Source organism: Syngnathoides biaculeatus, chromosome 8 (assembly GCF_019802595.1).
Source record: "Syngnathoides biaculeatus isolate LvHL_M chromosome 8, ASM1980259v1, whole genome shotgun sequence".
NCBI lineage: Eukaryota > Metazoa > Chordata > Actinopteri > Syngnathiformes > Syngnathidae > Syngnathoides > Syngnathoides biaculeatus.
The window spans coordinates 15,480,037-15,492,886 of NC_084647.1; the positions used below are offsets into that span (position 1 = coordinate 15,480,037).

Sequence of the window (12,850 nt, forward strand, 5' to 3'; positions counted from 1 at the left end):
GTGTTTAGTTGCTTGCTGTTTAATCAATATGAAAAGTATATTGGTGAGTATGGCTCTCCTTTATTGTCAATTCAGTCCCCAAAGGCAGCTCCACTGATCCATCCATTCATCCATCCATCTGCGACCACTTATCCGAGCTCGGATTGCGGGGACAGTAGCTTTAGCAGGTACACCTAGACCTCACTTTCTCCACCCACTTAATCCAGCTCTTTCTTTTTTTTTGTATTCGTGTGGCCCCATTTTATAACTCGAATTTTCACAAAGCTAAACTACACCAAGCAAATGTGGTCAGCAAAAAAAAAAAAAAAACGAAAAAAAACATTTTGCACAGACAATGCAATCTTTTCTCTTACCTCTGCGTCTACCGCAGCTTTTCTCTCCCCACGGAGGTCTTGTACCCACTTCAAAGGCTTAACAGACACTTTAAGCTGACCGTGGCAATGGCCGCTGAAATCTGTGACGTTGTACCAGCCACACAGCAACCGCAGGCCGCACAGCAACGGGGACAGGTCAACGGCTGCGAAGCCTATCACCTGCTCCGCTTCTGCGGTGCCTTTGTGCCAGACTTTGAATACCAAGCTCTGTTGAGGGTCAAGTAGGAGCTGCTTGGAAAGCCTGAGAAATAAAATAAAGCATTGTTAAAACAGTCCACTGTGGTGACTTCCTGCGTCACCTCTGACGAAAGAGGACCCACCTGCAGTTGTGCTCGTGGTCCCAAACAGGGCAGTTGGTGTCAGCCACCGCAACCGTTGATATGGGCTCGGTGCAGTCAGCAGCGACATACGAGACAAAGCAGCACATCTTCCCTTCGCTGCTACCAGATGGCAGACAGCCTAACAGAAAAGGCAGGGTTGACTCAAAATCAGCATTCATAAGTCCAGAAAATATGTTGGTACCTCGTCTTACAAGCTTAATTTGTTCTGTGACGAAGCTAATAATTCAATTTATTTGCACAACAAATCAATATAACCCACTGGAATTAATGGAAATACCATTAATACGTTCCAGTAACCAAAAACTATCAGGTTTCATTTCCAACGTCAAAACAGGCTCACTTTCTTTGGTAATCAACAAACATCTGAGTACATGAAACCCTTCTTTACAGAGGTAATAAGGGGTGCGAAGATTCACCGTTAAGGTTCTTGGCCCCATGCACGCCAACAGTGACTGGGAAGGATTCATCCTCAGTCATTATCGCCACAGGCGGCAAAAACGTGACATCTGCTGTGGGATGACTTTCTTTAGTTCGGGGCGGGGTGGAAGGTGAGGTGGGCGGCGCCTGCTCCTCTATTAACGTCTCTTCCTGGCTGTCGGATTCAATCGGGTCATCTTCTGCAGTTGGAACGCTGCCGGCGGTCAGGCTGATGTGCACCCGTAGAGCGGCGCCCTGCAAGTCTGCCGCCGAGCGTCTGAACAGTGGATACACTCCTAACCAACAAGCCCAAAGAGAAAAAAAGAAATGTAAATAAAACTTGCCCTACCAAGTTATTTAGCTTTTTTTAAATATAGACAGGTTGAATTTGCCAGAGGATAATGATTATTATTTTTTTTGTTAAAATTCTTTATATTACGATGAAATATGGCTGTGGGGAAAAGAAGACATTGAACCGTTTGTGGTGTTTAGACCAATTTCTCATCTTCTGCAAATAAAAGTTCTTCATGACAATATTTGCATTTGTAATTGGGAGATGTCAGTTGTATACAAGAATTTTAAAATTAACTTACGCAAACAAATACCAGTACGTAGCAAAAATAGAAAACATAATTTTGCAGCAACCTCCTCTTTTTTTTTTTTTTTTTTTTTTAAGAGTTGTATATTATCAACTGGCCTAAAATGGCAAAGCTGCATACAAAAAGAACTAACAACTGTTCAGTAATTGGGGCTACCATTATCTCACGCAAAGCATGCAGCTATATTTCACAACTGTTTTCCTTGCAAAGATGGCTGGCTACTGAACTGAGAAATCTGTATTTATATGTGGAATCTTGAAAGGTTCTTAATATATTTTTGATGATGTCAGGACCTACAGTGTATTTTTATTTTATCGTCTTTGCGACAAATATTAAGACCAAATACTCATTGAATGTATTTTCCATCCATGTTTTCTATATACTTTCTTCTCTCTGGACAAGCAGCAGCCAATCCCATCTGATTTTGGCCAAGAGGCAGGGTACTCCTTAAACTGGTCATCAGCGTCTTTTGTTTTTTTATTTTTTATTTTTTTAACTTGAGTCATGCAAACAGAATGGTTCTAAAATTTAGTCTATTGCTGTTTATTTCATAAGGTTGATGGATGTTGTGGGGGAGGACATGCGGACAGTAGGTGTTAGAGAGGAAGATGCACAAAATAGACTTAGATGGAAAAAGATGACACGCTGTGGCAACCCCGAATGGGACAACCCGAAAGAAAAAGAAGATTGCTGATTATTTCATACCACTGAGAGTCAACTTCTCCTGGTGAGCCTGAGCAAGCGAGGACAGATGAATGAAGGCGGACCCCAGCAGGCGGTCGGTGTCCCTTGGCTTCTGGCTTTTGTCCTTCTGGAAAGCCACCCACACTTGCACCTCCAGCTTCTCCTCTCGAAGGTACCACATTAGTGGCTGGGAGCTCATCAGCTCCACGGTGCGACTCCCCTGAAATGTAACGGTGGCTTGGCCACCCTCGCCAGCACACGGATGCTTCATGTGCGAGCAGTAGGCCTCGTTCTCGTAGAACTTGTAACGAAGGTAGCAGTAGGTGGAGCGCTGCAGGGTGTCGTGTCCCGGCAGGAACAGGCAGTGGAGCGGTAACCATGCTCTGGGCATGGAAAAGGTCAGTGATAACTTCCTGGTGCTCTGTTCCCAGGCGCCTTGGTCGTCACAGTCTACCTGAGCCTGGGTTGGATCCCAGCCCAAATCCTGAGCGGCCCGAATGACCCGCTCCCGCTCAGAGTGGTGGGAAAAGCCAAGCGAGATCTCCAGGCCTCCAACCGACGTGTGCTGACCTTGAGGGGATTCCCGGGATGCATAGATAGAGAACCAGCCGAAAATACCTAAACAAAAGGAAGGTAGCGGGATACAGTTCGGGGGGGGGAGGGAACAGCTATTAGTTTCACTGATTTTCCTATTTAAAAGAATGTTTGAGTAAAATGAACATATTTGTTTAATTCTATAAACTCCTGAAAACATAATTCCAAAACTCCCAAATCATTTGTAACATTCTTAAAAAATGAAAAATGGTCAAAAAGTCTCAAAGCTGTACACAATCATCCATCATCAAAATCCAAAAGCCTTATTTTTAATTTAGATGACACATTTGAACAATTGCGTGTAGACTTTTTGAATCCACTATATGCATACATGAAATTAAAATTATGTATTTTTGTTTGCAGTCGAGGTTGGGTCAAGAAAGGTTAAGGTAATGGATATGTTGCAAAAACATTTTACTTCTTCCTACTCACATCTAAGTGGGGGTAGGAAGTGCGTTAGTGTGGGATAACAGTTGCATAATTTGCAGGGGTTAGGAGTGTTTGTTTTGTACGACGTTATAAAGTAACAATATTAACATAGTTGTGGAGGAGAAGCACACCTGTTGTTTTACGGAGGAGGTCGAGTAGGGGGATTTTCACTGTGCCCAACATCACATCTGGAGGCTTGGCGGTAATACCTGGGGAAAAAAAAAGACTAAGTCCAAACAGCATGGGTCATAATGAGAAATGGTGATCAGACTTCAAATTCCAACAGGATCAAGGTTTAAATTTTTCCACCACCTTACAGAGCTTTGGTGTATAACACATTTATAGACACAAATTTGTACATACAAAACTTAATTTACCACAAAGGATGTTGTAATGCTATAAAACAAAGCATTAAACTCAACGATCAAGTTAGCCCAGTGTAAAAAATTTGTGACCACTTTTTTAGCTGTTATACCCTGTAATATTTTTGTGATGTAAAATATGCACCTTGACTCAATATAGGTTGGATAAGCCTACTTACAAATTACTTGAATAAGTGGTACCAAACCTTTGCGGCTGTCTTTGTTCCACACGGTGAAGACAGCCCAAGCTTCCGCCAGCTGCTCAGCTAAACTGCAGGTTTCTCCGCCGCTCTTGTGGACCAGTATGTCACAGCGCACTTCGGCATGGTGGTCGAACTCGGGGCAGAAGGTCCTGGCGGCCGTACGGGTACATGTCGGCTCGTCATTGGGCAAGAAGGACAGGTGGACGGTCACGTAGGAGTTAACTCCTACGGTGGCAAAGTAGTCGAACCTTTCGTCCTGCTGGGCTATGACTCTGTGATGCAGAAACTCGATCAAATTATTTTGGATTTGTGTTAGCAGTCCGAGCATTGAAACCTGAGGTCTACCTGGCTGCTGCCTGCAAACCAGACCCCCTATGCACTTGAACCACGAGGGTCACAAGGGATGAGGGGGGTCCTCTGCCAGGCAGCACGTCTGCTCTCAGTGGACGGAACTTGTATCGAACACATACATCCAGAAGGCCTGAATAAACACACAGAAGTCACACAATTAAACACTACAAAATAGCAAAAAAAACTCATGGCTTTTTTAAATTTAGCTATCTAGTAATTAATGCCCTTCTCCAAAAATCTTTAGAATTACCTATCTTAATAATTTAATTTTTTTTTTTAATTGTGCACTTTCCACTTGAAAGAAGGAATGTTTATATTACAAAACACCACCCTGAACTGTTTGTTTGCCAGCCAATTTCAGGGCACATGATGACAGACAACAGTCACACTCACAATAAGACCGCAGGGCAATTTAAAGTCTCCAATTAATGCGTTTTTTGGGATATGGGTGGAAACTGGAGTGCCCGGAGAATGCCAACCTAGGCACCGTGAGAACGTGCAAACTTGTGAACACTGAATTGCGAATATGCAGGGGATGACTCTAGATATAAATACTTAATATCCAGCTGAAAGTGCAAACCAGAGGGATGAGGCTGAGGCGTCGCAAGGCCATCAACTTTCGGCAGGAGGGGTAGCGAGAACATCTGGGCCTCGTCGGGATGCCGTCCTTGCAAGGTGACCATGGCACAGAGCTTGGACAAGGGGAGAATTCCTTTGGCCACCAGCTGGTCTCGGACATTGGGATAATAATATCTGCAGGAAAGTGAGCAAATTAAAGGATGTCACACTTTGCTTGAGCATAGTAATAACATGATGCCTACAAACCTGCACCACACTTCAAAATGCACACCCCCACCACCGCTGAGACCTTGGCTGGAAAGAGAACTGAGGAGCACTTTCTGAATGGGAACGCCCTCAGGAGCCAAAAGAGCGTGCGCCTCCGTGTGGCCGAAGATCGGATCGGGGACGCACAGCGTGGTGGTGGTACGAAAAGGCTTCAGGTTGGCGTCTGTGAAGAGATGAGACGCAACAGTGAGAACAGGGGAGCATCAAAAGAAAAGAGCAGATAAATAACTCTTCACTGTTTGAACACTAAATCTGGACTTGAACAGAGGAAAACAAAGGGGGGGGAAGGGAATGAAAAATTTGTGTTGCACATTAAATTGCAATGAAATAAATTTTAAAACAGATCTTAAACAAATGCATCTGTATTAAATTTAAAAGTTAAATAAAACAATGGCAGGAACTACGTACACTAATTAATGTATCCACTTTTTCCTGACATTTGTATCTGTTGGTGTGCCATGAGATCTTTCAAATTTTAAAATATGTGGCCTGGCTCCATAAAGATTGGAAATCACTGCACTAGAGGGAGCCATCATTCTACTTTGAGAATCATTGGTCGAATTAAAATTTGGTAGCAGTCACAAAATCTCTAGGACAAGTTACAAAAGTGTCCAAAATGTATCCTGGAGAGCATAATGCCATTTTGGGAATTGCTTTAGACTTTTTTTGGCGGGTCTTCTCATGACACTGACCAATTCCCTAATCAGCTGCAAGAATTAGTATGTTTTTGTGAAAGAGACAAAGCCATTTCAAGAGGGTTAACCATAAAATTACTACTTACTATACTCATCCAGGGTGACGTCGGCACCTTTCTGGGACGGGAACGTGTATTGTACGTAACAGTCGGCCTCGCCCCACACTGTAGACTGCAGAGGGGTCAGGCCCGACAGCTTTTCGACCCTGATCATGAACACGTGCTCCGTCATAGCTCGTGCTTGTGAGGTGATTACCTGAGTGGGAAGGAGGAAGCACTTGAGGCACACATTGTAAGTAGACCTTTTCACCAGGATGGCAAATGTACTGGAGGTTTGGATGCTAGTCTTTCCCCTGTAAAGAGAATACTTGGGCACGAGGCCATCTCGTGATCTTTTCTGGACAACTAAATACGATGTCCCCATCTTCACCAACAGGTTCTACTGGATGAATTCAAACTTGAGGTATAAAAAAAATACAGCTCAACATACTTCTATTTGCTGATTTAATCCCTGAATATCTTATCTCCTCCCTGTTTTTGTATTGTATTCAATGTTTTGGTCTCCAACTGGTGGCGTGTTGGTGTCAAGGACATAAGTAGAACTTAGTTGAGACCAGGAGCATTTCCAGCTTTTTTTTCTTTTTTTTTAACCTATGATACTAGAATCACCCCTGGTTGAGACATTCACTAATTCATTTACATACAAGTAGTAGTATTGCAATTGTGCTTTGCCACCATGTTGTAGCATCAAAAATAAATTTAAAAACCTCTTTGGGGGGTGTCAGTTAGTCATTGCTTATGGCTATTAGCAGTAGTATTTGATCCCTGACTACAAATAACTCTGCGTTTTGACAGTAAAACCTAAACAGGTTTTCAGGTCAGCTTTAGTCACTCACTTTTTCTGCCACCCACAAGTTACCCAGCACCTATTAAAACATTATGAAAAGCTCTAAAAACACTACAGTGACTTGGAACATGGAGGGCAGCAATTAAAAGGATGAAGGCAGTTGAAACCTTGGGAGGTGCACTGGGCTGGTGGTCGAGCAGGTGAAGAGGTCGAAGGGGGGTTCGGCCCGGCGGATCGCACTCCTCGTCTCTGGCTCGCTGCAGGGCCAGTACCTGCTCGCAGAGGCCCATGGCCAGTGTGACCCTGAGGCTTCCTCTGCAGCTGCCCGAGAACACGTCCACCACCGGCATGTAGCAATCCACCCCTAAAACGGGGTACTGCGCCTGGAGAAGGAGGTGGGTAATCTTTGGATCCCTGTGAGGAAAAGCGTCGAGACTTAGTTACACTTGAACAAATAAATGCATCCTTTTTGTCACTAGATGGGGCAAAACCTGTCATGACTTCAAGTATCTCAGTTCATAGAAACAATCGCTGACCCAGACTGCTTGCGCTTTTTCACAGGAACTGAGGAGCGCAAAACACATAAGAGGTACAGGACTGGTCCCGATACTGGACCAAATGTTAATATTTAAAATCACCTAACTTGCCTGAAGGACATGTAGAACTGGTGTAGAGGCAGTTTAACGAGACCGAAGAGTCTCTCGTGGCTGGAGCTGCCAGTCTTCTGCCACACTTCGATGACCATCACGTTGTTCCTCATTCGCTCCAATAAGAGTGAGTTCAAAGCCACGGGTGTTACCTACAGGTAGTAGTGGGAAATCATCAGGTAAATATACCTAATAACCTAAAAGTATTGTATTTTACAGTAATTGAGCAAAAGGCTGGTCAAAAAGGTGGGGGGGGGGGTCTAATCTTATCACATTTTTTAATATTTTTAAGTTGCATCTGCATCTGTACAGCAACCTAAAGAAACTATAGAAAAATGAAAATATAAGTTTTACTCTATATTATAACAATGTAGAAAAATCTAAAATAACTGATCTAGTTAACAGTCCTGAGTGCTTTTGGGGAATGAAAATACCATGATCAGAGTATGGTTGTTTTATATCACTGGCTATTTTCAGAAGGGGGAAAAGAAATGACAGAGTAGGAGGGTGCAATGTCTAACTCTGAGTCGCACAGGAGAAAATTCACTGTGGCTCTCATACAAAAGACAGTTTCTTCACAACACTACACACGCAAAAGTACAGCAAGAAAAGTTTGAGGTCTGGCTACCTGTCATTGCCCACATTTTTGCCATGTCTGATCAAACTAATATGTTTAGAGTAAATGATTGTAGATAGCATATTATTTTAGAGTTTTAACTTCAAAGCTATTTTAAAGCTATTTGAAGCTTTTAACAGCTTAACAGGCATTCTTGTGTCTGTAGTAGCAAATCTACAAACAAGTACAAATGGTAATTTCAATCGTAACAAATGGATTTATGGCAATCACTAATAGTAATCAAATAATCGCCCAGGCCAACCAACTTGAGTATTTATTAGTACATTTGAACACTTTCTACTTCTTTTCCACCCCCGTTTGTAAGTCCAGCCAATGTACGCTTCTGCCAGCCGGTGCTTTCCAAATAAAAGTTCCAGCCTACCTACCTGGACAAAGTTAAAAGAAGGGTTGGCGCGCCCCCAGCTGACCACAGACCTCGCCACCTCGTCGCACCAGAAGAGTTTGCAGTTCAAGTAGACATTGACGGCCTGCGCCAGCCCACCAGTGAAGTTCTTGCCATCCGGCACCATGAGCAACGTGTGCAACAGAACCTCGGGTTCTTCCGCCACAGGACCCCGAGACACGTACGGCACTGCGTGATGAGTGAGAGGAGGGGCCGCCGTGGAGTACTGAATGGGAACATCCACGGCGAAGTCTTCTGAAGTGCGAACTGCTAGCTCGTCCGAGCAAATGTCGACACATTGCGACGTAGTGCAGGGCTCTCTTTGAGGACTACGTGTAGTGCGTGACCAAGAGGGCTCTCTTTTTCCAGAGATTTCAGAGACTCTGTTGTTGGTCGACAGTTCGAGCAGCACCTGGGCAACAGCAACGTTATTTAACATTTTTTTTATTGACCAAGATAATTTTATCCTTAAAAAAAACAACTTCATTGTTGCCAGATAAAATCACTTGACTCTCATAACTTATTCCTGTAGGATTACCAAGAATAATGAAAAAAGCTATATCTTTGTAGTAAAAGAATACAGTATTCTGTTTAAACAGTCAAACTTTGCTTTTAGAAAAATAAGGCTGTTTATTGGGGGGGGGGGAGTATGACAACTTTTACAACTTCAATTTGATACTAGTAATAAATAATATAGTTAAAGTATGATTATAATTTTGTTTTGGGCGAAAAACCCCAACCCTCATTCCACCTCATAAAATATTTTCAAAACAGACCAACAGGTAATTAATTTTCACAAGATTACACAATTTTCTTCAAAGATGTCTACATTGTAGAAAAATGGCAACTACTTTATAATCTTCAAAAATGTAATCTTTTATGAAACAATCACAGCCTTATGCTTTTAATATTTCAAATTTTATCCCATAATTTGAGAACATTTTACACTCCAAAAAGGCTTCTTTTTTTTTTTTTTTTTTTTTTTTTTTTAAATCAAAAACCTAAACTGTCCTTGCAATATTTTGGCTTTTCTTCCGATCTTACGTTTTTTTCTTTAAAGGCAACAATTTTAGTAAGATTACATCTTTTCCTCAAACAAAGACCACTTATTTGTACTAAAACCTTTGTCCTGAAAAGATGGGGATTGGAAATATCCAACTTGGGGGCAAAAAAGGACTATTCTGTTAAGAATACCAAACCTGATTATTATAAAAGCAAATTTTCCACAGTACGCAGGTTTTTTTTTTACCTTGAGAAGACAGAGTTCCCGCGTTGCTGCCTCCACGCCGCGCACTCCCAGCGTGAGCGACTCGCTGAGCTGCTTGCTCCGCAGCAGACTGCGCAACGGATGATGGGCTTCTCCGATGAGAACGGCCTGGGGCGGTAATGACAGCGACAAGCCAGGTGAGGGATGTTCTCACTCTCCAATGGGATGGTCAAAGGCTCACTTGTTTGTTACTTTTATTTTATACGCTGGTGAAGGTATGAATAATTTTGCAATGACTATAGCTTGAGTCTGAAAAGAATAGATTCAGTTTTCATGGCAGTTCAATTGAAACGTTTAAATTTTATTTTTTATATAGTTTTTCATTCTATATATGAAAAAAACAGTATTACTACTAACATTATATACTATGGGTATTTCATATAACTGTAGGATGTTATAGTAAAAAAAAAAAAAAAAACAATAATAAAAATCTAATTTTCAAGACATCTAAGCATGTAATTGTATATACGATATACACTTCCAGTAAAAAAAATAAGAGAACACTACATATTATGGTTATGGTATGAGCGCTCCTTTTGACCACGGTAGGTATGAATAGTATTATTATTCTATCACACACTCACCCTCTTCTGGTCATTCTTTCGTGCATAAATTCGGAAAAGGAGATCTGTGGACCACCAAGCTTCCACCGCGGTTTTGCTGAAACGGACGGGGAACACCGACAGCTGATTGAAGTTCACCACTTCAAAATACAAACAAGCACGTGTAAGATTCTTCCAGAGTTTAAAAATAAAGAAAAAAACAGCATGCCAGATGTGTTCACCACAGATCAAAAGAAGCAAATATTCCAGCAGGTTGTATGTACCTCCTTCTGTGACGTTACTGGAAGCAGCCCTGGTCACCTCCACCCCCGGCAGCACACTTTGTCCATGTCGGCCAGACGAGAAAGTCTTGGGGAACGTATACTCGACAAAATACGTGCTGCCAAAAAGACGGGCGCTTTGGTTAATCATCACGCCGCAACAGTGGGACCCTGGTTGATTCTTTTCACTGATGTACTAACCACTAAAGCTAGCAGCGAGTTGGGAAAAAATAAAGTAGCAATCAAAGGAGTGAATTGTTGAGTGATAGCCATTTACGGTAGTCAAGTGGAAACTATGCTACAGTGCAAAGTAATCAGTAAAATTACCAGTGATGTAGGAAAGACAGGAAAAAATAGTGTGATTTGGGTTTATTTGTGTTTTTTAGAATAGGAGAGTTGAAAAATATCACCTACCACTTCTTTCTGCGCAACAGTGGTGATTTGCTAGGGGTCTTAGTGGCCGGGGGGCTCGCGCAGCCTGTGGGCACACTCATGGAGTCGATGGTCACTTTTGCCGATCGCATGAAGCTCAGAAACGTAAGCTGCTCCCGACTCAAAGGAATCTGGGAATCAGCCAGAGTGTTTTGCAGCTCTGAAACCGGACTAGACAAAGTCCCAGCACTGTGAATGCGGGGAAAAATGTCATTTAGTTCCTCCGAAAAACAGGACATAGCCAAAGACTTCACACTTGTGAAATCGGTGGGAGCAAACTGAAGCTTTAAAACTGAACAGGAAAAGGTTGCAACATTGCAACTTTTAAAATGTATCCAGAAAATGTCACTGAACATAGAAGGGAGATTTCTTTTGCTATAGAAGCATCCCATTTTGGAGAGTATGTATCAGCCTTACTTATCACGTGTACTGGAAACAGATTGTCTTAACTGCTTCGCAGTCCTGGAAGAAGCGTTCTTCTGGCCTTCAGCGTCCCCTGCCATCTCATCTGCTCTCAAATCTGGTGACTGAATCATAACGAGGGATTAACCGCTGCAGCGCTGAAGCTGTTCTTACAAATGGAAAATACTGACCGGAGGCTTGTAGAACAGATTTTCCAGCAAGCTTTGATCATACTGTGGATCGCCGAGGTCACTGTCTCCACTCATGCTGGACAGAGAGTCAGGGAAAGAGCCCTCGGCCTGCCACAGCAGCGACGGGGACGTTTTCAACCTAAAGAGAAGGCGGACAGCATCATCAGGTGTCATAAATAACCCTGCTAAGGGGTGGGATTAGGAGTTCCATTGTAAGTGCCAATTCAATGTTGTAACTTTCTGGTTAACTCTCGTTTTTTGCAACCCCAGCTGCAGATAAAACGCTTCGCCTCAAACAAACCACTCATCCAGTAAGCATACGTCTGTACCTGCCAAGGATGAGATCCACAGCTCTGTGCTCCATGTCGGGGGAACAACGGAGACCGTAGTCTCCGACATCATCCGCGGACTTGACGGCTGGATCAGCAAACTGAATGTTTTCAAGCAACATTTCAGAGGGCCTAAAGACACAATGACAAGAAGAATCACTGATCATTCACTCATTTGCTTCTTCCTATAAATGAATTTGTAGTGGGGATTTTAGTGAACTATGCAGCAAACTATCATGAGTGACCTACATCTCCCCATTTTATGCAAAGAAATAAATTCAACAATTAGAAATAATCCATACACAACTCAAACTGGCTTTTTTAGCACTTGTTGGGACACTTACATGGATGTGGGTTTGGCGCTGTCTGTCTGGAGAGGGAGTTGGAAGTCTTGGAGAAAGGGGGCAGAAGGCATGTCGCTTTTCAATGCTGACATAACCATCGCGTCCCGAAGTTTGCTGCCACGCTCCAGAATCACTGCGGCAAAAAAAAAAAAAAAACAGGCTACATTATATATTCGGATTAGGGGATTAGCGCAAATCAATAAAGTTGAATTCTTTCGTTGGAGTCAAGGATATTTGGGCTCTTTTCTTTAGTGAGGCACCTGAGAGGATGTCATTGCTTGGCTGATCCACAGCTATTTGACCATTTGCTTGCAACTTCACGTTCCCCACCGACTCATCTTTATCTGTCTGTGTGGTTTGAGAACATGGGCCATCTTTTCCTCTAAAAAAAGAAACTTCATCAGTCTCTTTTTTTTTCTGGCGCACAAATGGAAAAACACTGTTGCAAACCTCAGCGTGTTTCCACCGCTGCTGTCATCTGATTTGTTTGCGTCAGACGGCGGAGGGTCGTCAAACGTGGCCAGTGAGCCGCCCTGAGGGATGTTGCTGCCGAACTCAGTGCTGGGACCAGAGGTGTGCTTGTCGCATTCTGCAGCCAGGGGCTCCAAATGAAGAGAGACCTACAAGCAGAAGAAGCCTACATCAGGAAGCATAA

General features: G+C 42.9%; 1 protein-coding gene across 4 annotated transcripts in view; it reads right to left on the bottom strand.

Annotated features, from left to right (window-relative positions):
* Nucleotides 1-12,850, bottom strand: part of c2cd3 (C2 domain containing 3 centriole elongation regulator) — a 28,076-nt gene that overhangs the window by 9,527 nt on the left and 5,699 nt on the right. For 2 of the 4 annotated variants that reach the window (XM_061827241.1, XM_061827244.1), the window contains exons 4-26: nucleotides 12,646-12,815; nucleotides 12,456-12,577; nucleotides 12,196-12,328; nucleotides 11,852-11,983; nucleotides 11,523-11,661; nucleotides 11,347-11,456; nucleotides 10,912-11,118; nucleotides 10,501-10,616; nucleotides 10,259-10,377; nucleotides 9,657-9,782; nucleotides 8,391-8,819; nucleotides 7,389-7,540; nucleotides 6,909-7,155; nucleotides 5,982-6,150; nucleotides 5,180-5,363; nucleotides 4,935-5,107; nucleotides 4,349-4,484; nucleotides 4,007-4,275; nucleotides 3,570-3,647; nucleotides 2,437-3,033; nucleotides 1,132-1,428; nucleotides 695-833; nucleotides 354-615 (exon numbers count right to left, since the gene is read on the bottom strand). In XM_061827241.1, the coding sequence (XP_061683225.1) occupies nucleotides 354-615; nucleotides 695-833; nucleotides 1,132-1,428; nucleotides 2,437-3,033; nucleotides 3,570-3,647; nucleotides 4,007-4,275; nucleotides 4,349-4,484; nucleotides 4,935-5,107; nucleotides 5,180-5,363; nucleotides 5,982-6,150; nucleotides 6,909-7,155; nucleotides 7,389-7,540; nucleotides 8,391-8,819; nucleotides 9,657-9,782; nucleotides 10,259-10,377; nucleotides 10,501-10,616; nucleotides 10,912-11,118; nucleotides 11,347-11,456; nucleotides 11,523-11,661; nucleotides 11,852-11,983; nucleotides 12,196-12,328; nucleotides 12,456-12,577; nucleotides 12,646-12,815 (4,506 nt within the window). The remainder of the gene's footprint in view (nucleotides 1-353; nucleotides 616-694; nucleotides 834-1,131; nucleotides 1,429-2,436; nucleotides 3,034-3,569; nucleotides 3,648-4,006; nucleotides 4,276-4,348; nucleotides 4,485-4,934; nucleotides 5,108-5,179; nucleotides 5,364-5,981; nucleotides 6,151-6,908; nucleotides 7,156-7,388; nucleotides 7,541-8,390; nucleotides 8,820-9,656; nucleotides 9,783-10,258; nucleotides 10,378-10,500; nucleotides 10,617-10,911; nucleotides 11,119-11,346; nucleotides 11,457-11,522; nucleotides 11,662-11,851; nucleotides 11,984-12,195; nucleotides 12,329-12,455; nucleotides 12,578-12,645; nucleotides 12,816-12,850) is intronic. The other 2 variants (XM_061827243.1, XM_061827242.1) reach the window with 2 other exon arrangements.